The sequence below is a fragment of the Sciurus carolinensis genome, chromosome 13 (genome assembly GCF_902686445.1).
Source record: "Sciurus carolinensis chromosome 13, mSciCar1.2, whole genome shotgun sequence".
NCBI lineage: Eukaryota > Metazoa > Chordata > Mammalia > Rodentia > Sciuridae > Sciurus > Sciurus carolinensis.
Genome location: NC_062225.1, coordinates 41,916,066 through 41,942,560, shown reverse-complemented (window position 1 = coordinate 41,942,560; position 26,495 = coordinate 41,916,066). Strand labels below are relative to the sequence as shown.

The following is a 26,495-nucleotide window of genomic DNA, read 5'->3' as shown; positions in this document are numbered from 1 at the left end:
TGTGAGGACACAAAGTTCATCCCTCTCTCCTTTCCACCTACTGCCATGTGAGGACATAGTAATAAGGCCCTCATCAGATTCTAGCATTTTGGGGGTGGGGGGTACCAGGGATTGAACTCAGGAGCACTCAACCACTGAGCCATATCCCAAGCCCTATTTTGTTTTTTTTTTTTATTTAGAGACAGGGTCTCACTGTGTTGCTTAGCACCTTTCTTTTGCTGAGGCTAGTTTTGAACTTGCAATCCTCCTGTCTCAGTCTCCTGAGCTGCTGGGATTACAGGCATGTGCCACCAAACCGGGCAGATTCCAGCATTTTGATTTTGAACTTTACAGCCAACAGAACTGTGAGAAATAAATTTCTATTCCTTATAAATGACCCAGTTTTTTAATATTTTGTATATCAGCACAAACACACAAAGGTAGCAATTAATAATATTCCAGTAATGAATCCTAAAAAAAATAAAGACCTCTGAATTGCCTGAGAAGAATTCAAAATGATCATCTTAAAGATGCTCAAAGATAGGCAAGAAAACATAGATGACTTAATGAAATTAGGAAAGTGAGAAAGTTAATGAAAAAACCATAAAAAAGAATTAAACAAATCCTGGGACTGAAGACTACAATGACATAACTGCAAAATTCAATTGACATTAAATAATTACACATGGCAATTTACTATTTAAATATGTAGATGATTAAAATGTGAGATAATTGTAATTTTGAATACTGATTGATATTTAATGATTATTAAGAAGTTATTTTATGTGGTACTATGGTTATGTTATTTTAATTTATTATTTTTAATAAAATGGTTTTATTTATTCATTTAGTCATTTGAGACAAGTTTTATGTTGCTCAGACTGGCCTAGAACTTGCTATGCTCCCAACCTCCTGGGTAGCTGGGATTACAGGTGTACACCACTGTTGCTTTATTTTTTTTTTTAATTTTTAGGAGATGAGATATTGCTGTATTGCCCAGGCTGGCTGCACACACTGGGCTCAAGCAATTCTGCTTCATCTTCTGGAGTAGCTGGAACCATAGGTGCACAGCCCCACATCCCACATGAGTATTTTTTAAGAAACCTCTTTTACAGAAACATACTGGAATATTTACAGATGAACTTATGATATATGGGGTTTTACAAAATAGCAAAGGGGGAGAGAAGTGGATGTATGTACAGATGAAGAAAGATAGTCAATGTGTTGGTAATTGTTGAAGCTGATATGGGGATGTGGGAGCTCATTATACTATTCTTTTGACTTGGTATTCCTTGAAATTTTCCAAAAGAAAAAGTTTCTTTTGCTGGGCCCAGTGGCAGACGCCTGTAATCCTAGTAACTCCGGAGGCTGAGAGCAGGAGGATCACAAGTTCAAAGCCAGCCTCAGCAATAGCGAGGTGCTAAGCAACAGCGAGGTGCTAAGCAACTCAGTGAGACCCTGTCTCTAAATAAAATACAAAACAGGGATGTGGAGAGCTCAAGTACCCCTGAGTTCAATCTCTGGTACTTCCCCCCCAAAAATGTTTCTTTTGAAAAAATGGGGCATAAGTGGGTAGCTCAGTGGTAGAGTACTTACCTAGCATGTTCAAGGCCTTGGGTTTAATACCCAACACTGCAAAAAAAAAAAAAAAAAGTTTGGATACTTGAACCAAGACTGAGACTAGACTAGATTTCTCCGAATGTTTTACATCTTTCCAAAATCAATACTGTTTTCTAATCTTTGAGTCTGCATTTGAATTAAAATACTTAAAAATATGCAAAATAATGATTTTGTTCTGTGACGGTTTCATTCCAAATGTTTGCCAGGAAAGCTATTTTGATCAACACAACAACTCATGACCAAGTATAAAAATGGGCATTATATGTAAACATTCCATCTATATATTCTAGAGCCTGCCTCTTTTCAGATTTATTACCCTAGGTTCCTGGTTTTATTCTTGCGGTGCTGGGGATCGAACCCAGGGCCTTGTGCTTGCAAAGCAAGCACTCTACCAACTAAGCTATCCCCCCAGCCCCCTGGTTTTATTCTTGCTATACTATTTACAAATGCCTCAAGACACTACTCTGTCTCCTGCCTCTATACACAGGGACATGCTTTTTCACCTGCAATATGTTTGGCAATTTACCATGAAACCCATCCTTGACCAACTCAAACTGAGTTAATCAATTTCTTCTTTTTTGGGCGGTACCAAACCTCACAGCTATTTCTAGGTACTAAGCAGTAACAACTCCTTAGTTTGTTTTGTTGTATTTTTGTTATTTTTTACATATAACTTTCCCTTACCAAAATATAGAATTTTGAAGCAGAGACTATCATTCATTTCCATATCTCCTGGAGCCTAACGGAATTTCTGGCACAAAGCTCTCAACTAAAATCTGTTGAGTGGCTGGTTGAGAGGAGGGTGAATGATGATAAAGTCAGAATCGGAGAAGAGTCATGGGACAGGGCACAGAGAGTTTACTGCAAAACTATTGAACTCTTGTATTTACACATGATTTCACAGTGTATATTTTAATGTTTATAAAAACACCAGTTGCCTGCCTGGAACCAATTGCTTAATGAAACTTAGATTGGTAAAGTATTTGGCCACAATGAAAGGAAAACATATTTATAAGGGAGGGCTGCTATTTAGCTGTTTGGGGTTTCCCTTTGAACAAAGGATTTGGTCTCTTTTTCTTGTTCTTGAATTGCTTCTGGCAATTCCCTTATTAGGTCTATTCCTAGGTTTGTTATCTACAAAACATAGTGTTTTGAAATTTAATAAAAGAAAACCTTGTACTTTGAGCCTACATTTTTATTCTAAAAATGTAGCTGGTAACACCCTTTAACAGCAGCTTTGGCAGTAACAGTCCCTGGTGGCATAGGAATAAATTTCTTTTATTGATTAACTGGTGTTTTGGAACTTGCAATGGGTCTGGTAGGCAGTTGGCATGTCCAGTCAAATGTGGGAGAATATGTCACCCCAAAACATGCCACTTTGGCATAAGGACTATTTTGAGTAAAAGTATTTAAAAATAGATGCCAGAAGGGCACTCAGATGCTGCCCCCTTTTCTCCCACAAAGCAGGAGATAAAAGCTTTATGCAGAAGACAAGAAGTCCTCCCTGTATACCAGAAAGATTCTTATCAAGGACAGGAAGTGGAGATTGGGAAAACTTTCTACAAACAGGTCTTGTTAAGATCTGGGGTTGTGACTCAGTGGTAGTGTGTGTCCTTAGCATGTGTGAGACCCTAAGTTTGATCCTCAGCACCACATAAAAATAAAATGAAGGTATTGTATCCACCTATAACAAAAAACAAAACAAACAAACCCAGATCTTGTTAAAATAATTACTGTTCTTTAGTTTCTCTGACTAGTCCAGTTATCTTTCCACAATTGCTTTTCTTTGTTCAAACTGATAAAGTGTCTAGGTCTTGCCACATTCATTTCTTTCATCCCACATTGTGTAAAATTTACATCAAATACATTTCTATACTTTTTTCTGTTAATCTGTTTTATGTCAGTTTAATTTTCTGGCCCAGTTTAAAATACCTAAGAGGGAAGAGGTAAAATTTTGCCTCTCTTATATGTACATTTGGCTAAGAGTTAAATAATGATAAGAATGTACAGTTTATTTCCCTGCTTCTAAAAGAGTAATCCCAAGCTGGGGATATGGCTCAGTGGTAGGATGCTTGCTTATCATGTGCAAGGCCCTGCATTCCATCTTCAGCACCAGAAAGGAAAAAAAATCTATTTTGTTTTAGAATTAGGTGTACCAATAAGGAGTTCTTAGGACCCATGGAAAACTAAGGAGTTTATAGAAAGACTTTAGAGAAGCAAATTAATCCATAGAACTTTTAGACTGTATTTGATGTGTACTTGCATTTTGGGGAGAAAGTATCTGAAACTTTAATCAGATTCTGTAAGGCTCATGGCTTTTCTCTGTAATTTAGACAAGATCAGGCTCAGGGTGGTATGACTGTAGACTTTTCTCTATAATTTAGAATAGAGATATTCTTTAAAACTTTTAAAGAATTTTGATTCTAGAGGTTGGGGATGTAGTTCAGTTGTGCGGTGCTTATCTAACATGTTCACGGCCCTGGATTTGATTCTAGCAGCACCAAAAATTTTTCTTCTTAAATTTTAGGTCATACTGCTGGGCATTGTGGCACACATCTATAATCCCAGTGGCTCAGGAAACTGAGGCAGGAAGATTGCAAGTTCCAGGCCAGCCTTAGCAATTCAGAGAGGCCCTAAGCAACATAGTGAGACTCTGTTCCTCAAAATAAAAAGGGCTGGGGATGTGGCTTAGTGGTTAAGTGCCCATGTGTTCAATTTCTGGAACAAAAAACATTTTTTAGAACATAATATTTATTTTATATTCTCATTACAAGAGTATTTCATGTACATTGTAGACATTTAGAAAAATCAGGTAAGCAGAAAGAAGAAAATAAAAACCATTCTGTTATTGAGAGATACACAGTATAAAGCTAGCTGTGGTGGTGCATGTCTGCAATCCCAGCAACTCTGCAGGCTGAGGCAGGAGGATTGGAGTGTAAGGATAGCCTGGGCAACTTAATGAGATCCTGTCTCAAAATAAAAAATAAAAAAAAAAATTAAAGTTCTGGGGATGTAGCTCAGTGGTAAAGTGCCCCTGGGTTCAATCCCCAGTACTGCAAGAATAAAAATAAAATTAATTCTAGGGAAAGAAATATATTAGATCTTTTATATTATAATATCTTGCCTTCAAACTACTATCTTGAAAACCCCAGATAAACTTAAAGCAGTCTAGATTAGTAATTCTTAGTAGGCTAACATTGCCCTGAAAGGGGCATTTCAGTTGTCATATTAATGGAAGAGTAGGGATAGCACAGGTTGAACAGAGGCCAGGGATTTGAGAGACATCCTGCCATGCTAGGTAAAAGCCCTGTTTGTTATGATTTGAGCCTAAAACCTAATTATTTGAGCCTAAAACCTAATATAAAAATGATGTATTTTTAGATTGGTTTAAATATATACAGACATTCCATGTTTGCAGGTTTGTAAATACTGCATTAAGTGACAGAAACTTTTAGTGTTTGGTAAACTTTACCAATCTTTGTTTCAGAATATCATTGTTACCAATAGCAAGTGATGTCTCTATGGAGTCACCAACACTGCACACTTGTATCAATTTGCATCCACAGAAATCACAAGTAGTTCTACATAAAAAATGTAGGCATCTCTGTGTTAAGATTTTTACAAAGTATAACAGGATAAGACACAATGGGAATATTGGAGTTTGGGCTTAAAACACTCCTCCCCAACAGTATTTATGTTGATATTTCAGATCTAATTTTAAAAAAATCTATAGCCATTGCTAGTACACTTTTTATTTTTGTTTGATTTGTTTGTTTGTGTGCCTGTGTGTGTTTTGTACCAGGGATTGAACCCAGGGATGCTTAACCTCTGAGCCACATCCCCAACCCTTTTAAAAATTATTTTATCTAAGAGACAAGTTCTCACTGAGTTGCTGAGTTTTGCTTATGAATTTGTGATCCTCCTGCCTCAGCCTCCCAAGTCGCTGCAATTACAGGTGTACACCACTGTGCCCAGCACTAATATACTTTTAATCAAATCATTAATGCAGTATTGGTCATCGGTGAGAGGAGTCTTTGATTTTTCCTGAAGAGATATTTTTTTCATTTAAGATACATTCACATCTTTTGTAAGTCACTGTTTCATATTTCTTTGGAAAAAAAAAGATGCAGGCATCTGGCTACATTATATGTCTTCTATACTACACCTAGTATAGTTGTATCTAAACACACATTATAATTCATATAAATTATTTCTTTTTTAATATACAAAATTATAATCAGGTCATTATATTGATTTTTAGAGAGATAATTCATATATTTGGCCTTTTTTCATGTAGCCAGATACTGGAGTTTTTTTTTTTTTTTTTTTTTTTCCTTTTTGCCATACCAGGGATTGTACCCAGGGACACTTAACCAACTAAGCCATATCCATAGGCTTTTCAATTTTATATTTTGAGACAGGGTCTCACTGAGTTGCTTAGGGACTCCTGCTAAGTTGCTGAGGCTGGCTTTGAACTCCCCATCCTTCTGCTTCAGGCTCTCTAGTCATTGGGATTACAGTCGTGCCACCGCGCCTGCCTTGAACTAATTTAGTGTGTTTTTAAGGTTCGTTTATGTTGTAGCATGTATTGGTTCTTCATTTTTTTATGGCTGACTAATAAATGGAATTTTTGTAATTTCACGAATAAGAAGTTAAATTGTCAATGCATTTCAGGATAGCAAAGGCAGCATTAGCAAAATATTTGTTATGGAAGGGAACACTGTATCAGAGCCACTAGTCTAGCTGGCATCATGAGATGCATGTATATAAAAGGCAATCAACAACGCAAGCAAACCAATTATGTTATCAAGATATAGTTTTCTTGGACAAGGGTTAGCCGAGTGGTAGACTGTATTCAGTTAATGGGCTGGCAAGTCCTGGACTGAGATGCAGCCATCAAAAAGTTGAAACTCTTATTTCAAGGGATGTTCATCGAGTGATCATCCTGAGTAGGATTCGGAGTGATGAAGGAAATCACCGGTAACAAAGTAAGCCTACTTGGAATATAATGTGTATGCCGGTGGTCACGCCATCCTAAGGGGATGTTTTTTTTTTTTTTTTTTTTTTTTTCCTTTTCCCCCGGTGCTGGGGTTCGAACCCAGGGCCTTGTGCATGCAAGGCAAGCACTCTACCGACTGAACTATCTCCCCAACCCAAGGGAATGGGTTTTACCGAGCAAAACTGGGAACTGCCATCACCTACCCCAGGTAGAACGCCGCTCTGTTCCCTGCGTGCCTTTGCTGGGGCAATTTAGACTTCTCTCGGCCGCCGTTGCAGAGCCGCCTTTCAGCTGTTAGGAGGCGGGGCCTTTGTAGACTATGGCGGGCGAGCTTGAGGGAGGCAAGTCTTTGAGTGGGCTGCTGAGCGGCCTGGCTCAGGACGCTTTCCACGGGCACCGAGGCATCACGGAGGAGCTGTTGCGGAGCCAGCTCTATCCAGAGGTGCCGCCCGAGGAGTTCCGTCCCTTTTTGGCGAAGATGAGGGGGATTCTTAAGGTACTGCTTTTCCCTGAAGCTTCTGCTGTGGAGCCCAGCCCCTTCCTTTCTGCCCTCAGACTCGCCCCAAGCCCCCAGTCTGAAAAGACTTTCCTCTTCAGGCTTCTTTTCAGTGGGCTCCACATTGCGCCGCTTCTGATCCACGAAACTCATTCTGTCACCCCACCTCTTTCCTAAGGGTGACTTCTGCTTTACCCAAGGGCTGACCGACACCCTCAGGGGACTGCTTTGATTTTTTTTTTTTTTTTTTTTTTAACCCGTCAAGACATCTTTTCTCTTTTTGGGTAGTTATCAATTTCCCGTTTCCTCCGCTTTCTATGGGCTCTTTTAAAAATTAAGAGCAATAGGTCGCTCGCCAGTTTTCTTGGTTGTGGAAGTTTGAGAGCCTTAAAATGAGCTATTGTTTTCTGGCTCATTTAAGGGGTGGATTAGCCAAAATGAACACCTGTTAAGTCGACTGTATGTAGAAGAGAGCATTTCTACCAATTGGAAATCAAAATATGGATCAGGATCCCCCATAAAAATATCTGACACAAACATAGCAGGTGAAGTAATTTTAATGCTTTATTTAACCCAGTATTTTCAAATATTATCACTTTATATGTAATCAGGATACAAAATAGTAAGAATTTGTAATTTTTTTCACCGAGTCTTTGAAATCTGGTTTGTATTTTGCACTTAAAGCACATATCAATTCTAACTAATAACATTTGAAATGCTCAGTAATTACATGTGGTTGTTTACTGCAGTATTGGACAACTCTGGTTTAAACCAAGAAATTAGTCATAGGAATACATCTAGTGCCAAAGTGTACTCTGGAAATAGACTGTAAAAATATTGACTTTTTGGTGGGTCTTGTATGTGTTAGGAACTGTACTAAGCATTTTACATATTACTTCCTTTGTTTTTTGCAAAAACATGGTGAACACCCATTTCATCTTTTTGAAGACAAGGTCTTGTTATGTTGCCCAGGCTGGCCTAGAATTCATGATCCTGCTGTCTGACTTGTGGAGTAGCTGGGATTGCATAAACCACTATTAAATCCTTCTATTTAATTTAATTTAATTTAATTAATTAAGTTAATTTGTAACTTTAAGTATCAGAGAAGGTTTTCTAGAAAATTTGACATCTTAACTGAGTTTTGAGTGTTTACTATGCTTACGGGGATGAGGATAAGGGACTGCATGTAGTCATGTTTAGTTGGTCTTAGGATCTTCATAAATTGGGGGCTGTTACTCTTTAGGTGGAACATATTTTGGTGCTTGGTTTTGTCATGAGATAAAAATTGTGGGTGTTCAGAGAAGAGATTGCCTGAAAACGTTCTCCTTTATTTTCTTTTAAATACATTGCTGAATAATATCCAGGATACTTAAGTTTGCTGAGTGATTCTGGGTTGCAAAGTTGGCATGGCTCTCTTGGTTCTGAGAGAAGGTGCTAGAAAATTTGCCTGTGCCTGTATAGCGCAGGGTTTGCCACAACTGATTGATCTAAGAAACCAAGGAAGAAAGTTTTTGGTTGTTTGACTTAATACTGAAACCACAGGCTCAGGATGACATCTACTTTTAATCTTCATTTATCTCAAAAGCAGTACTGAAGGTTAAATGTCTAATTTTTATGGAAACATGAAAAGCAAATGTGTTTAAACAAAAGTCTTTGAGCAGAGATAGAATGTCCATCTTCAAGAGGGGACATGCACAAATATGCACGAATACTAGCAGGAATAGCTATAGTATTTTTAAACAAAGATGTGATTAAGCAGTTGTGGACAGTAAAGAGGAATTCTTTTTGACAGGCTTTGTGAGGATGCCATTTTCGTTGCTCTTGAAGAAAGTGAAATTTTTTCTTTTTTGGTGGTGTTGAGATTGAACACAGGGCTTCACACATGTATGCAAACACTCTACCACTAAACTTTATCCCCAATCCTTTTTATTTATTTTTTAAATTTTGAGACAGGGTCTTACTGAATTGCTCAAGCTCTCCTAGAATTTGTGATTCCCCTGCCTCAGCCTTCCCAGTTGCTGGGATTATTGTCTTGCACCACCACACCTGGCAATGAAGAATATTTTAAGACTGAAACAAGGGGCCAGCTACACAGGGTATTCTAGGTTAACAAAATGGAGGTGGGGTGGGAAAATGTAAAGCACGTTTGGGAAATGGTGAATAGTCCAATTCGATCATTGGTGGAGTAGACAAGAAAAGTCAAACAACCCTTGTCCCTTTAATCCTGCTGATATTTATTCCTGCTTTTAAGCAAAGTATACATTTTTACATATTGGTGACATCAGAGTTCATAGCTTTTAGTCATCTGCAGGATAATCGCAGTCTGTGAAGAAACTGAAAATGGAGGGGAACTATAGGGGTAGGAGAAAAGGAAGGAATGGATGTGTGACCACCAAGAAATTCAGTGTCAGCCCCTCCCTGCAATGCAGATTGAATCCAGGGGTATTCTACTCCCCAGGCTGATCTGGAACTTGTGAGTCTCTTGCCTCAGTTTACAGAGTAACTGGGGTTATAGGCACAATGTACTGACTCTTCTGGCTCAGTATCATAAATGTTAATAGCCTTCATTTTTTTTTTTTTCCCCTCACTGAGCTAAACCCCAGCCTAGTTAAACATAAAAGGACAGACACTTTCTCTTCTTGTAGATGTGTGCAGCAGGCAAATCACTTGCTTTGGTTTTTATTTTTGGGTAACTCCAGGAACAATGAAATAAATGAATTGGGAGTGGTGTTTTAGGTAGATGACATCCTATATAATACAGTACTTTGCTTGATGTACACTGCTATTTTTATATAATTTTTTAACATTTATAATTTCAGCATCTTATGAGTTTTCATACTCTTATTTGCTGTTGCTTTCAAAGTTGTGGGTATGTCTAATTCTGGTTTACTAAAATTCTAAAGAAAGATCTTAGGTGTGAGGATAGATCATCTTTTGTTCCCTTATTTTCTTTAGTCACTGCTGCCCTCTGGTGGTGGTGATTTTTTATTTTCTTGGTGAAATTTTCTAGTATTAAACATTTTTAAGTTTCATCTATTATTGATTGATACACTCCTGAACTAAGTTCAGTTTAGTCATTCTCTTTCTATCTATAATTTTAATTTAAAAATACATTTGTATCCTATTTTGTTAAAAAATTTTTTTTTTTGTGGTTCTGGGGATTGAACCTAGGGCCCATGCTTATAACTAGGCAAATAGATTCTATTGTAGTAGTTTAGAAATATATGCAACAGCTTGTGGATTGGCCTTTCTGTTCCATTCCTGGATCTACAGTCTATTCTCCACATAGCTACCAATGATCCTTTTAAAATGTACGTCATACCTTCTTACTCTCCTATTCTCAACCATTTCATATTCATGGCTTCACATACAACTTAGAATAAAACCCATAACTTTTACCATAAGTTCACAAGTTCTTGTGTGATCTCACCCTTACCTATTTCTCTGATCTCATTTCTGATTTCTAGCATATGGATCCTCCTATCTTTAAGTGCTTTCTTTTTCTAAAAAAATATATATATTTTAGTTGTAGTTGGACACATTTATTTTCATGTGGTGCAGAGGATTGAACCCAGTGCCTCACATGTGCTGGGTGAGTGTTCTACTGGCTGAGCCACAACCTCAGTCCTGAATCTCTTCAGGGCCTTTCCAATTGCTATTCCAAATGCTTGCAGTGTTCTTCCTTCAGATATTGATATGGATGCATTTGCTTCATTTTTTACCTAACAGTCTTGTCCTGTGAGTCCTTCTCTGATCTGTCTAAAGAGTCTTATTCTTCTGCCCTCACCCTTGTTCCCTGCTGTACTTTTTCTTCCTACTTAGCACTATCTGAATTTATATTTTGTTGCTTATTAGCTTATTTGTTGACTTCCTTATTGGAATGTAAGTATTAAGAGGACAGGACTTTATTTTTTTCTTCTTTATTCCTAATACTCTTTCTGGCATGTGGTTGGCATTTAATAAAAAATTTGTACAATAAGTGAATGGATAGTACTTAAATGTGGAGATTATACTATAAAGATAATTGTTGCTAAACTCAGTGGCACATCTATAGTACCAGCTACATGGCAGGTTGAGGCAGGAGGATTTCTTGTGCCTAGGAGTTCAAGGCCAGCCTGGGCAACACAGAAGGAAAACCTGTACTACTTGGGAGAGCTGGAAAATGTAGTACTCCAAATCAGGGGGCAATAAACCATGGCCCATGGGTCTAATGTGACCTGGTGCTCTTTTCCCATTTCCCCCTGCTCTAACCCTAACCTTGGCTGTATTGTTTTGCTTTATGGTACTGAGGATTGAACCTAGGGGGTGGATACGCCAGGCAAGTTCTCTACCACTGAGCTATATATACCCTCTTGGGGCCTGCTTTTCTTAAGTTTTTATTATAACATTGCCACATGCTCATTCATTTATATCTTGTCTGTGGCAGCTTTAGTCACAATAACAGTTGAGTGGTTGTGACAGATATCATGTGGCATTTAAAGCTAAAATATTTACCATCTGAGTGCTTACAAAAACAGTTTGCTGACTCCTGCTTCAAACATCTGTTTATAATATATGTAACTTATGTTTAATTACATATATGTAAATTATGTTTATAAGTTGGTTACTTGAAAGATACCTAAAAATTGGAAATAGGTACTTCCTTGGGCCTCTTGACAAGTTTTATTAACTTGTTCTTTTTTTTTAAGTTTTTATTAGTGCATTATAATTATACATAATAATAGGGTTCATTGTGACATAATTGTACATGCATGGAATATAATTAGCTCTATTTCAGTCCTCTTTTTCCTCTCTTCTTCCCTCCCTCTAATTCCCCTTCTTCTGTTCTTCAGTTTGCCTTCTGTTTGTTTATTGTTTTTTAAAATCACTATACATAAAGTTGGAATCCAGTTTGGTATATTCATTTATGTACATAGCATAATTTTGTCATTTTCTTTCCACATTTTCTCCCTTTTCCTGTCTCTCCTCCCTCCCTCTCAGTCTCCTTCCTCTACTGCTCTGATTTCCATTCTACTTTTGTGGGATTTACTCCCTTTTTTCCCCCCTTGATTTGCTCTAGATTATATATGAGAGAAAACATTTGAACTTTGAGTTTGACTCTGACTTAATTTGCTCAGCATAATGTTGTCCAGTTCCATCCATTTACTGGCAAATGCCATAATTTCATTCTTCTTTATAACTGAGTAAAAACTCCATTGTGTATATATAGCACATTTTCTTTATCCATTCATCTGTTTATGGGCACCTGGACTGGTTCCATAACTTATCTATTGTGAATTTCTCTGCTGTAAACAATGATGTGCCTATATTATTGTAGTGTGCTCATTTTTGTTCTGAGTACTGGGATAGCTGGGTCATATGGTGGTTCTATTCCTAGTCTTTTAAGGAATCTCCATAATGCTTTCCAAAGTGGTTGTACTAATTTGCAGTTTCTTCTACATGTGGATATTTAGTTTTCCCAGCATCATTTGTACTAACTTGTTCTTAAGATTTGAGATCTGTGATTAACAGAAACAACAACAACAACAAAAACAAAAACTCATTAATGTTTTTGTAGTATTAAGTATGCATTGTTAGTAAGACATAGAATTTGTATTTGAAAATTTTGTTCATATTCAAAGAATGTAAAATTTATGCTTATTAGTGTAATTAAAAATAATAAAATTTAATGTTGTTAGCCTTAGAATCAAGTTTTTACCAACATATGAAAGCTAGTTTAAATTTTACAGAAAAAAAACCAATCAGAAATGTGATGTTAATAATTATAATGGTAAAAGATTAAGAATTATTTGAGGGCTGGGGTAGCTCAGTAGTAGAGCACTTGCCTGGAACATGTGAGGCATTGGGTTAGATCCTCAGCACCATATAAAAAATAAATAAAGATATTGTGTCCACCTATAAGTAAAAAAAAAAAAAAAAAAAAGAATTATTTGAACACCTGAGCTGGGCTCAGTGGCACACATCTGTTAGTAGTCCCAGAGACTTCCCAGGCTGAGGCAGGAGAAACTCAAGTTCAAGGCCAGTCTCAGCAACTTAGACCCTGTCTCAAAAAATTAAAAAAACTGTATGTAGCTCAGTTGTAAAGTGACCTTTTATATTGGGTTTAACCCCCAGTACAAAAATAAATGAATAAATAGAACTGGGACCACAGGTGTGTGCTGCTGTGCCTAATATTTTTTTTTACAACCCTTTAGCCATCTTATGAACTCTTTGTGGTAAACATTATTTAATTACATTAATATATAGAAATTTGAGATGTGTAAAAGCATATCTAATATTATCTGCTGAGGTAATAACCAGTATTAATATTTTTGTGTATTTATTCATCTCACAAGTACTTATTAAGCATCTTAACTATACACCATGCATTATATTTAGGACACAGCAGTAAACATTGAAGCTGTAGTTTTTGTCCTGGAGAATCATGTAGTTTCCTACAGAATATAGACGTTAAGACAGTAGTTACAGTAGAGCAGTTCCTAGTCTACTGTACAACATGAACAAAGAAAAGAAAAAGAAAAAAGAAAAAGGTCTACTTATTAGACTGAAAGAAAAAGATAGAAATAGCATGGAACTAGTTTTCCTTGCTCTGATTGTCAGCCCCTGGTCTAAAAGAAGGAGCTTCTTGTGAATATGACTGGCTGGGCTCTTTCTAGAGTCAGGATTTGGCTGCTCTGGTACTCTAATTTTAAGTTTCTTTGATGACAAATTCAGTCTCAAAGCATGACCTGATCAGGCCAAGGTGTTAGCGTAGCATTTCCACCTTCTTCCTGGGGATCATTATCTCTTGTCAGATCCTGAAGCATGTACTCAAGTAGTTCCTTAAGAAAGGGCATTACTATTAAAAATGCCTTTATTTCTAGTCTCACACTAAGTAGTTTGAGAATATATTTCTAGGTTGTCAAATAACTGACTCACAATTTTGAAGGCATTGTTTTCAGTGAATGTAACCTGTCTTTCTCTCTCTGGAAGCTTTTACCATTTTCTTGTTATCCTTTGTTTCCTTGTCATTGGTGTGTGACTACAATTTCATTATTCAGGCCTCTGTTTGTCCTTTCAGTCTGGAGACTGATGACCTTTAGTTGTGGGAAAAGTTGTGCAGTCAGCCCTCTGAGTATTTGGATTCTACATTCAAGAATTCAGCCAACTGTAGATTAAAAATACTCAGTAAAAAGATATGGCTTTTGCATTGACCATGTGCAGGCTTTTTATTTTTTTGGTCATTATTCCTTAAACAATACAGGGTAGCAACTATTTACATAGAATTTAAATTGTGTTAGGTATTATAAGTAATCTAGAGATTATTTAAAGTATTGTGTTTAGGTTATGTGCAAACATTGTGCCATTTTACATAAGAGACTTGAGCATTCATGGATTTGAGTATCTGCAGGGGTCCTGGAACTAATCACCACAGATTCCCAGGATCAACTGTATTACTACTTTGATTATTTTCTTAGTTTTTTTTCCCCTATATTCTTTCTAGTATTCTAGGTTTTCAAATGTTAGACCTTCATAGATAATCTTCTAATTTTCTTTTATTTTTTCTACTTTCCATTTCTTTGTTTTTGCTTGTACTTATTGATAGATTTTCTCAAATTTGTTTTTTAACGTTTCATTTGAATTTTTCATTTGATCCTTTAAAAATTTTTTTTTCAATATTTTTAGCTGTGTGCGAACCTTTATTTATTTTTTTGTGGTGCTGAGGATGGAACCCAGTGCCTCACACATGCTAGGCAAGCACTCTATTAGTGAGCCACAACCCTAGCTCTGATCCTGTTTTTAATTTCCGGTAGTTCTCTTTTCATTGAACAAAATACTGTGTTTAGCCAAGTAGTTTTTCAAACATAAGGGGGAGTTTGCTTTTGTATAACTTTTTGTATTTTACTTTTTAAAAATTTATTCATCTCCACTCTGATTTTTTTCATATGCAGTTCTTAAGTGTTAGAATTTAGTCCAGTTTTCTCTAGCACTGATGAAAACTCTCCTTTTGAGGAACATCATATTTAAGTTATTTTTGGATATGATATAAATAGAAGAGATTAAATGTCTGCAGAAGAACACTTAATCTTTTTAATATTCCAATAATTTTATGTTTTGCATACATAGTGTTTATTATTTTAAAAAGCATAATTTGATCCTCATTTCTAAATACCTGGAAAGTTTTATGGAAAGTGTTTACAGCCTAGCTGGGCGTGGTGCACACCTGTAACCAGTTGGGGCCACTTAGGGAGACCCTGTCTCACAATTTAAAAAAGCTGTGGATGTAGCTCAGTGGTAGAGTGCTCCTGGGTTCAAACCAGACCAGACCAGACCAGACCCTAAAAGTGCATGTGGTATTAAATTCACAATATGACTCAGGTTGCCTGTTAGTGGTACTTTTTTTTTTAATCATCGAAGAATAGTATTATGGAAGAACAGTATTATCAGCTTCTATATTGAGATTTATCTTGTGGAATATATTTGAGTACTTCATTCTTTTTTTTTTTTGGCGGTAGTGGAGATCAAACTTAGGGCCTTGTGCTGTGAGGCAAGCAATCTACCAGCTGAGCTATCTCCCCAGCCCAAGTACTTCATTCTTGAAAAAAAAAAAAAAAAAAACAATGGTTTGGGGCTGAGGTTGTAACTCAGTGGTAGAGTACTTGCCTTGCATGTGAGGCACTGTGTTCGAGTCTCAGCACCACATATAAAAAAATACACGTCCATCAACAACTAAAAAAAAAATAAATAAAACAATGGTTTGTATAATTGATCATTTTTTGTCTTTGCAAGAAGTTTTGCATTTATTGTATAATGTGGAAATATTTAACTGTATAAAGATAATTTTTTTAAACCTACTATCAGAATCCTTATACAAATGAATAAAAATGTGTAATGAAGTTTTTTTTTTTTTTTTCCCTTTTTGTGCTGCTGGGGAATGAACTTCAGGTTTCTTGCATGTTAGGCAAGTATTTTACGATTGGGCTACATCCCCAGCTGCAGTATTGTTTTGATATTCAACTTAAGAATGAATTTCACGTTCATACAGTAAGACAACATAATCAGTAATACACTGAGTATAAAGTAAAATAGATACAAACTATATGGTTTTAAAACGTTACTGGTCACGTTTGACTTACTAGGTCTTAACTTTAAGCTGTAATTCTGTTTTTTGTACTGTAGGTGGCAGTAGAACATTGGTTTGCTAATGTACTGTTATGCTAGAAGCACCAATGTTGAAATGTTTTCTCTGGAATGTTCAAGTTCAAAAATTGCTTAAAAAGTTGGCTACTCAACGATAAGAATTTCTTATTTAAAAGGAAGTCTATGGGCTGGGGATGTAACTCAGTTGATAGAGTAGCTCAGTTGATAGAGTGCTTGCCTCACAAGCTCAAGACCCTGGGTTCAATCCCCAGCACAGGGGCAGGGGGAGAAGTCTAAGTATTTGGCTAGGTATTTTGAATTTAGAAATATCATTTTCTGGACAATTTGAAGTTCTGTAAACAATTTCTTTTGCTGTAATTCTCTAGTTCTTATATAATAGAGTTTTCCTGATTTCATTGAGCATTTTTGAGAATTTAGGTAAGACACAAGACATTGATAATTGATTGATGTAACTTTTTTATGTTACTGGATATCACATGATAAACAGCAATTGTGGATCACTCAACTGAGGTTTGCAGAGTATTTTAATAGACTCAAATGACCTGTAATGGATATGTTCCGGTCTTTCTTTCTTTCTTTCTTTCTTTCTTTCTTTCTTTCTTTCTTTCTTTCTTTTGTTCTTTCTTTCTTTCTTTCTTTCTTTTTCTTTCTTCCTTTCTTCCTTTCTTTCTTCCTTCCTTTCTTTCTTTCTTCCTTTCTTTCTTTCTTTCTCTTTCTTTCTTTCTTTCTTAGTTTAGGGCAAAACCTGTATTTATTAATCTGTTTTTTGTTCTCCTTTTCTCAAAACAACTATTCTGGATATGGAAACTTGACTTGGGTTGAATGAATACTTGGATAAGGAGATTTTAAAGGATATGTCTATCTTCAACGTATGCACTGAATATTTACTGAGCTCCTAATGTGCTCTACCCTGTTTTGTATACAAGGTATCAGAGTTCTTTGGCTTAAAAAAGAATAAATGCCATAAGAAAAGCATAAATGATGAGGTGTGGTGAAGTGGATTCTATTTTAAACTGCAGAAATATGAAAAATCAAGATTTTGGTTGTAATAAAATGTTCACATTTTTGACTTTGTCTTAATTTAGAATATGATTTTTGTAAATTTTCACTTCCACTACTTATCTTTGATAAAAATTTGTTTCAACTAATTCCTTTATTTAAAAAATACTGAATTATAAAACTTTTTGGTACTTTTTCTGTTATGTTTGTGGGTTTTTTTGTTTTGTTTTGTTTTGTTTTTTTGGTACTGGGGATTGAACCCAGTTGCATTTAACTAAGCCATATCCCCAGTGCTTTTTTCATTTTTAATTTTGAGACAGGGTCTCATTAAGTTGCTTAGAACCTCGATAAGATGCAGTCTGGTCTCGAACTTGAGTTCTTGCCTCAGCCTCCTGAGTTGCTGGGATTACAGGCATGTACCACCACACCTGGCTTACGTGTACTTTTATGCAGGTGGAATATCCCTTATCCAAAATTTATGGAACCAAAAGCATTTTGGATTTTGGATTGTTCAGATTTTGGAGTATTTATGTATACACAATGAGATATACTGGGGATTTGATGCAAATCTAAACATGAAATTCATTTATGTTTTGTATATACCTGATATACATAACATGGAAGTAGTCTTATACAAATTTTCCATTTGTGACATCATGTCTGTTCAAAAACTTGTGGATTTGAAGCATTTTGGATTTCATATTTTTGGATTAGTAATGCTCAACCTGTAAAAGAGTTATTTAAAAAAATTAGTTATTTACTTTTTATTCTTTTAGATGTTGATAGACTTTTATTTTATTCATTTATGTATATGTGGTACTGAGAATCGAACCCAGTGCCTCACATATGCTAGGCAAGTGCTCCACCATTGAACCACAACCCCAGCCCAAAGAGTAATTTTTAATGTCTTTTAATATCTTTATATGCCAGTATGGGATTATCTCTGAAAGATACTAATCTGGACATTATGCCCTGTCGTGACATATGATAAGTAATATAGTTCTCTTTCCCAATAGTGTTCTACAGTCCTATCACCATTTATGAGATGCTTACATTTCTCTTATGTTTCTTTCTTAAGAAATAACATTATGGGCTGGGGAGATAGCTCAGCTGGTAGAGTGCTTGCCTTGCAAGCACAAGGCCCTGAGTTCGATCCCCAGTACCGCAAAAAAAAAAAAAAAAAAAAAAAGAAATAACATTATTATTTATAATTCCTTTAAAAATGATTTTTCAAGAGAACATTTATTGAGTACCTGCTACAGGCCCTGGAAACATTAGTGAACCAAACAACTTCCTTCTTCATGAAACTGTTGCAGGGGAGTGTCCTGATAGTAAACAAAGTAATGCACAAAAAGGAATGAGGGCAGAAAAATACTCATTTTTTTATATACTTCCCTCTTTGTCTTCACCTCTGATAATTTTTTGATCCCTTAAGGTCAGTGACAGACTTTTACCTGGGATAGTGAATCTTGCTTCATTATTTTCCTTGACTTTCTTATAAGGAAACAAGTAGATATTATAATCAAAGTGATAAATATTCAAATTAATTTTATACAAACTTGATGTTTAGAACAGAATCTCCCAGTGTATATTTTTGTCAGTCAAATTTGCTTTGTAATTCCTTTTTCATAGAGATGTAAAGTAACTTAATATTTCTATTGAGAATTCTACCCTATGGATCCCACTTACACATATATCATATATCTAGCTTATTTTTTCTTATACTCTCTTCAGCTAGCTATGTATTCCTAAAGTCAGTAGGTCTTTAAGTTCTTTCTGGCCTTTTATGTAGCTCTATAGAAAGGACACTTAATTTTTAAAAACTTTCTCCCCACCTACTAAAGGGGATTTAACCAGGGTTGTTCCACCACTGAACTACATCCCCAGCCCTTTATATTTGAGTCAGGGTCTCATTAAGTTGCTGAGGCTGGCCTCAAATTTTTGATCCTCCTTGCCGCAGCCTCCCTGAGTCATTGGGATTACAGGCATGTACTACTATGTCTGGCTCAAAAACTTTTTATTGGATATAGCATGCATACAGCAAAGTACACAAATCTTACATACGTAAGATGAATCTTCACATGCTGAATACACCCATGTAATCAGCACCAGAATAAGAAAACAAATACTGCCAACACTGTAAAACCCCCTTATGTTTTCTTATATTCACTAGTGCCCTACCCCCAGAGAACCACTTTCTAACTTCTAATACCATAGTATAGTTTTGCCTATTGGTAAACTTTAATGGAATTTTAAAGTAGTTAGTACTTTTGTGTGTGACTTCTTTCACTTAATATTATTTTTATGAAATTTTAGCATTATTGCGTGTAATTGTAGATCATTCGTTGTCACTGATGTAGAGCAGGGATCTACATCTATAGCAGGGAACTATAACCCACAAGCCACATCTGACCCCTTGCCTGTTTTTGTACAGCTAGTGAGCTAAGAATGGTTTTCATATTTTAAATGTCTAAAATAAATAAATAATTAAAAGAGTACCTTGTAATGTGAAAATTACATGACATTGAAATTTCAATATCCATAATAAAGTGTGGAGTTTTTGCCTCAGAGCCTAATTGAGTAGATATAGTAGAAACTGGATGGTTGACAAAGTCTAAAATATTTATTATTTGGCCTTTTACAGAATTTTGCCAATTCTTCTGAGTATACTGATATTTGAATATACTACAACATATGTATCTATTCTACCGTTGATGGGCATTTGGGAAGTTGCCTGAGTTTGCCTGTTACGAACATAGGACCCTACTTTTTAATCATAAAAAGTAACTTAAAAGTAACTTAATTTGTTGTAAATGTTAGAAAATCATTCTTTATTCATTATGTCTCTTCCATTGAGAAATAAATTATGCTTTTATTACTATCTCTTGTCATATACTTTATAACTTCTTTAGTAGTTCTTAAGTTTATCAAACATATAGTTATTTTTAAAATCTCACATTTTTTTTTTTTTTTTTTTTTTTTTTTTTTTTTTTGCGGTGCTGGGGATTGAACCCAGGGCCTTGTGCTTGTGAGGCAAGCACTCTACCAACTGAGCTATCTCCCCAGTCCTAGTATTTTTTTTTTTAAATTATTTTTTAGTTGTCAATGCATCTTTTATTTCAGTTATTTATATGTGATGCTGAGTATCGAACCCAGAGCCTCACACATGGCAGGCAAGCACTATACCACTGAGTCACAACTCCAGCCCCTAGTATGTCTTTTTTTAGAGACAGGGTCTCACTATGCTGCCCAGGTGATTGAACTCCTAGGCTAAAGTGATCCTCCTGCCTCATCTTCCTGAGTGAAGGGACTACAGAGATGTGTCAACTGTGCCTGGCTAATTGCAGTATTTATTTTTTATCTTGTTCTCATTCTTATTATTAAATCTTTTAAATTTCTGTTGGCCCAGTAATTTTCCTGTTATATAACTGAGATAGGAATTTGGTACTGAAGAGAGAGAGAGATGCTGAATCTCAAAGGAAGTGCCCATGAGCCATTGAGTAAGTGCTTAGGAACAGTTGTAATTCTTAAGAGATCTTGCCTAGGCCCTTGTAAAATAAAGGATCTAAGCAAGCAAAAGGAAAACTGATGTAAAATTATATACCTCCACCCTGGTTTTCACCTATAGTCCAGCCCCCAGCAACTGTCCCTCTATAGATTTTAAATACCCCACACCTATAGGTTTCTGTCTCTCTTCCAGGAGATGGCCCTGTTCTCCCTTGAATGCTTATTCCTTGCTTTACTCAGAGGTGTCTCTTTTGAGATTGCCCTCATTCTCTCTTGACTATGTATCTACTTTTCTAAATAAATCTCTCTGTCTATGCCTTTTTCTGGCATGTGCCGAAATTCTTTTCTGTCTTATGCTAAGAACACTGCTAGTCCTGGGTCATTTTCCCCTTTTCTCTGGGAACTCCTTGGACCCTTCTTCAGAGATATGTCTTCTGTGATAGGACTATGACCTTTGCTTAATAGTGGGACTCTGGTTGTGATAAGAGATGACCTTTTAGCAGTTCTGATTCTTAAACAGTTATTTTAAAAAATATGTTAACTTAGGCACTCGTTGGATACTACACTAATCAAGTACTGTTTTCCCAAGAGAAAACTTCCGGAGCTATCAGCAGTATTGCAAGAAATAGTTCCAAAAATGAAGGGGGAAGGAGAGAGTTTTTTTTTTTTGTTTTTTTTTTTTTTTGTTTTTTTTAACTTTGTAATTTCTTTTGGAGACTTTCCCACACTTACATCTCTGAACTGGCCAAAAATATTATTATTTTGTTTTTGAAAAGGCTAAATTCTTTCCCCATGAAGTTAAATGCTAATCTGTTACTTGGAAGCATTTAATAGGAGTAAACACTAGTTGTGCTTCATTATGGATTTTCCCCCCCATGCTGATAGAGACAAGTGTCATATATAAAATGTTAAGAACATTGATGACAAAATAAGTTACTGGAAAAAGTAAACCGCAGAATGAAAGCCAGTTAGTGAGCTTGTACTACTAGAATGTAATTTAGAGTTTGGCAGTGCTGTTGCTGCTTTATTTCTTTTTTTTTTTAATATATTGTTTTAGTTGTTGGTGGACTTTTTTCTTTTTGCTGTGTTGGGGATTGAACTTGTGCTTGATAGGCAAGCACTGAGAACTGAGCTATATCCCCAGCCCTGGACCTTTATTTTATTTATATGTGGTACTGAGAATTGAATCCAGTGTCTCACACATGCTATTCACTATCATTTTGTTGAATAACAGCCTACTTGTTACAACCACAGCCTGCTGCTTTATTTCTTCAATTATTAATATACTGTACTTACTTAATCATGCAAGTGCAAACTAGACATTTTTTAAAAAAATATTTTCTAGTTGTTAATGGGACTTTATTTATTTATTTATTTATTTATTTATTTTTGTTTCTATGTGGTGCTGAGAATCGAACCCAGTGCCTCACACATGCTAGGCAAGTACTCTGCCACTGAGCCACAACCCCAGCCCTAGAAAATTGATTTTTAAAGCCTCATCTATACAGTTGCTTTTCTTTTGATGTGTTCTGTTGAGAATTTAGGACCATTTTACTATAATAACAGACTATACAAGAAGAAATATAGACAATTAATTAATTGCCTATAATTAGTTCTGTAGCTCCTTAAATACAGAGAATGACCAGATCTTGGTTTAATGGTCTTGGTTAATAAGGTTTCATATTATGATGTTAGAAAACTTTATGATTTTGGTATTTAACTCTGATGTGGGATTATCTTTTCGAGGAGTCTGGGTGAGCATTGGAAGCATTCTGAAGGTTTATCCTAAAGATGGAATCTCAAATTCTTAGTCTGACTTTAAAGATTCTGTTTCCTATTTTTATAGGTTTTTATTTTGTTTATTATAAGTATTTTTGAGGTTTTCTTCTCCATTTGTGTTTATTCAAGTTGAAATTTATTTGAAATAAACAAATTTAGAGTAATTCTGGAGATTCTATTAATTATAATTGCTTTAAAACAGCCTATGTAGGCTTCTAGCCAAAGATTGTATGTTACCTATGTAGGAGAATGAAGATGAACATTGTTTGGAGGAAAATGTTTAGAATAAAATTCATGAATTCACTATTGACTTTGTTTTGCATGGATTCTAGGGTTAACATGTAAATTAGTACCAAAGTGACTAAAATTATAGATCATTTTGTTGAATAACAGTGTAATTTAATATAATCCTAATGTAATGTTCTGTAATTAGACGTGGGTAATGTGGCAGCAAATTGCTTTCAAGATATCTAGCCTCAAGAGATTTTGCTGAAGCTGATACTAAGCTGTTCTTTTAGACATTCGGGATATTAAGATTGGAGGGCTAGCTTGATTAATGAACTTGGAAACAGAAACCACCACTTTTGTGGAATACCTGTCAAGATTTTTCTCATTATTAAATTGTAAGTCCCTTTAATACTCCATTAGGTTAGGCATAGTCATTAATTTTCCTTTGTCTAGGTGGGTAAGCTGAATGATGGATAATGTAGAATTGGAGTATTACTTTTAATCAGGTAATAAAAACAAGTATGGAGTCTTTTCATTCCTGTACACATTAAACTTTGTGCAAATATTGTGCTAAGTATTAGGGGAATATAAAGGTGAGTAAAACACTATTTCATAAGGAGCTTAGTGCTTACTCGGAAATATGAATATGTATCTAAAGGATAAGATTTGAAAACAAAATTAAAAACCTAGTGAATGAGTTGTAATTAATTCCATTTGCTAGGTTATAGCATTTCAGTTGGGCTTGCAAGATAAGATTTCCACAAGCAGAATAAGGGGTTCTATGGAGGAAGAACAGCATTAATACTATGGAAATGTATGTTAAATTAAAAAATACCAAGGTCACAGTGAAACGTGAGATACAAGATGATAAAGAGGACCTAATTTTCAAGAGTGTTCTATTAATACATATGGACATTCTGTGGGGAGCAAGGAGGCAGGGAAAAGTTTAAATGAACGAGTAACATAAACTCAGATTTATAAGAGAATTTCTTGAATAGTGTGAAGTATGAACTGTTTCAGGGTAGCTACCACACATTGTAGCTCTGCAGTATTTCAAAGTGGTATACTTATTGGTGCAGAGACCACATAGACCCACCCACCCTTACCATTATGAAGTTAGATTGAATTCCTGATTTACTTAATCATCTATATAAAATCTAAGAAGTGGTCACAAAGGGCAGGAGAAGGTGTAATTGTATTTGATTTGATTGCCACTATTACTCTGCCTGCAACACTTAATTTTTGCTACATAACTGTCCTTTTAAACTGATTCATATCACCCTTCCAGATTAAGAAATGTTTAAAACACCTAATGTGTATCTGTAAGACTTCATATTTGTCTAGGGAAGAAGGCAGAATCCAGTGTCCAGGGGTCTGCCTCCTTTCTAGTAGTCTAGAAAACTCATTTTCACTCTTGTTGTTGGTTTTTAAAGTCAGAGGTCATCTTGAAAATCATGATCTTCAAACAGAACATAGTTTAAAATGTAATGACATTTTTAAATTAAGGTTGCTGAGAGGAATCAAAATTAATAAAGTTGAATTTCACCCTTTTGCCATTTAGCTGAGATTCTCAGTAAAGAAGAAAGTGGTCACATGAGTGCTGTGGAAGGAAGCAGGGTAACAGATACAGTTCATAAGGTGGGAGATTGATCCTGAATTTTAATGTTGATTTTTTCACAGTCCCAATTCCTCAGTTTTGCTTATTATAGCCTATTAGCTGTTGCTTTCATTTCCTATCCTATTGTGAATTTATAGTCATTATAGCAAACTCATTTAAAAAGTTAATGGGCATAAGTCTGGAAATCAGCAACCTGATGAGTCAGTGGTTTGAATCAGTTTCTACATGAGGTAAGCCATTAGAATTGCTTTACATTTCTACTGTGTCTGGGTCTGCTTGTGCATCTGTAACAAAATAAAGTGGACTGGTTGGCTTAAGCAGAAATTTATTTCTTCAATTCTAGGCTTCATTCTGAGACCTCTTTTGGCTTATAAGTGACCTTTATCTCAATATGTGCTCACATGACCTCTTTGTGTGTGGTTATGCTAATAGATAAAACAAGCTCTCTGGTGTCTTAGAAGAGTACTAATCCCATCATGGGTTAACAAGTCTTTGACATATCGATTTTTTTCTTCCTTTTTCTGGTGGTACTTGGGATTGAATCCAGGGTTGCTCTCCAGGAAACTACATTCCCATTTTCATTTTGTTGTGAGTCAGGGTCTCTAAATTGTCCAGGCTGGCCTTAAACTTGTGATTTTCCAACCTCAGCCTCCTGGTCACTAGGATTACAGGCATGTGCAACCACACCCAGTTTCAGCATGTGAATTTGGGGCAGGAATGGGACATTCAGTTTGTACCATCCTGCAACATTTTGCCATGATAATACATTGTTTTAATACCACAAGTTTAAAAATAAAATTAATCTTTCTTTCTTTTTTTGCTACTGAGATTGAACTCAGGGGTGCTTTACCACTGAGCTACATCCCATCCCTTTTTTATTTTTATTTTTTTTGAGACAGTCTCACTCAATTGCCTAGGACCTCACTAAGTTGCCCAGGCTGGCCTCAAATTTGCAGTCCTTCTGCTTCAACTTCCAGAGTGCCGGGATTATAGGCATGTGCCACGATGCCCAGAAGGAAATTAATCTTTACGCTTATTATTTTGTTTGTATGTAAATTTTTTCTGATGAGAAATTACTAGTCATCAGAATCTTTCATTCAGTCAGTTTGATGTTCTTTAGATTCAAATGATCAAAATCTGTTACTTTTATTTGAAATCTATCAAATTCAAATTGTTCTTTGTGCAGAGAGAGCAAGCAGTAAACAGAATAGACATTGGATGGGTATTTTTATCCTCTGGTGTTGGTTTGGTCTTATGTTTTAGCTTTGCTTAGTAGGTAGGTTATGTCAAGCCCTGGGAAAACAACTCTCTCTTGTTCACTTTAAAAACAAGACTGAAGGGGCTGGGGAGATAGCTCAGTCGGTAGAGTGCTTGCCTTGTAAGCACAAGGCCCTGGGTTTGATCCCCAGCACCCAAAAAAAAAAAAAAAAAAAAGACTGAAATTTTTTTGTGATCAAGTATGTTCCTCTTCTTCTTCTTCTTTTTTTTTTTTTTTTTGCAGTACTGGGAATCAAATCCAGGGCCTCCTGTGTGCTAGGCAAGCACTCTATCTCTGAACTACACCCCCAGCTCAGCCCTCAAATATGTTTCTTTTCTCTTTTTTTTGGTACCAGGGATTAAGCCCAGGGATGTTTAACCACTGAGCCACATCACCACACCCCCAACCCTTTTTGAGACAGGGTCTTGCCAAGTTGCTTAGGGCTTTGCTGAGCTGCTAAGGCTGGCCTATAGCTTGTAATCCTCCTGTCTCAGCTTTCTGAGTCACTGAGATTACAGGCATGTATCCATACACCCAGCTTATGTATGTTTCTTAATATGAAAACTGATGAATTAATTTTCTGCATCATTACTAAGGTGAAACACTGCTTTACTTTTTTAAAAAAATACATTTTTAGTTGTAGATGGACACAATACCTTTATTTTATTAATTTATTTTTATGTGGTGCTGAGGATTGAACCCAGTGCCTCACACATGCTAGGCAAGCACTACCATTGAGCCACAACCCCAGCCCCAGAATATATCTTGTATAGACCTTTTCCATTATGCAGCCATCACTGAAGCAGCAGTGGCCAAGGTGAAATTCAATCCCTTTGTGACTTCTGACCAAAGCAAGAACCATAACCATGTT

The 26,495-nt window shown here is 35.9% G+C and overlaps 1 protein-coding gene across 3 annotated transcripts in view; it reads left to right on the top strand.

Annotated features, from left to right (window-relative positions):
* Positions 1 to 26,495, top strand: part of Commd1 (copper metabolism domain containing 1) — a 143,542-nt gene that overhangs the window by 4,922 nt on the left and 112,125 nt on the right. The window contains exon 1 of one of the 3 annotated variants that reach the window (XM_047522925.1): positions 6,918 to 7,094. The exons of 1 other annotated variant lie outside the window; for it this stretch is intronic. In XM_047522925.1, the coding sequence (XP_047378881.1) occupies positions 6,918 to 7,094 (177 nt within the window). Of the gene's footprint in view, positions 1 to 6,917; positions 7,095 to 7,411; positions 7,640 to 26,495 lie in introns of those variants that run through there. One more of the 3 variants, XM_047522926.1, reaches the window with a different exon arrangement.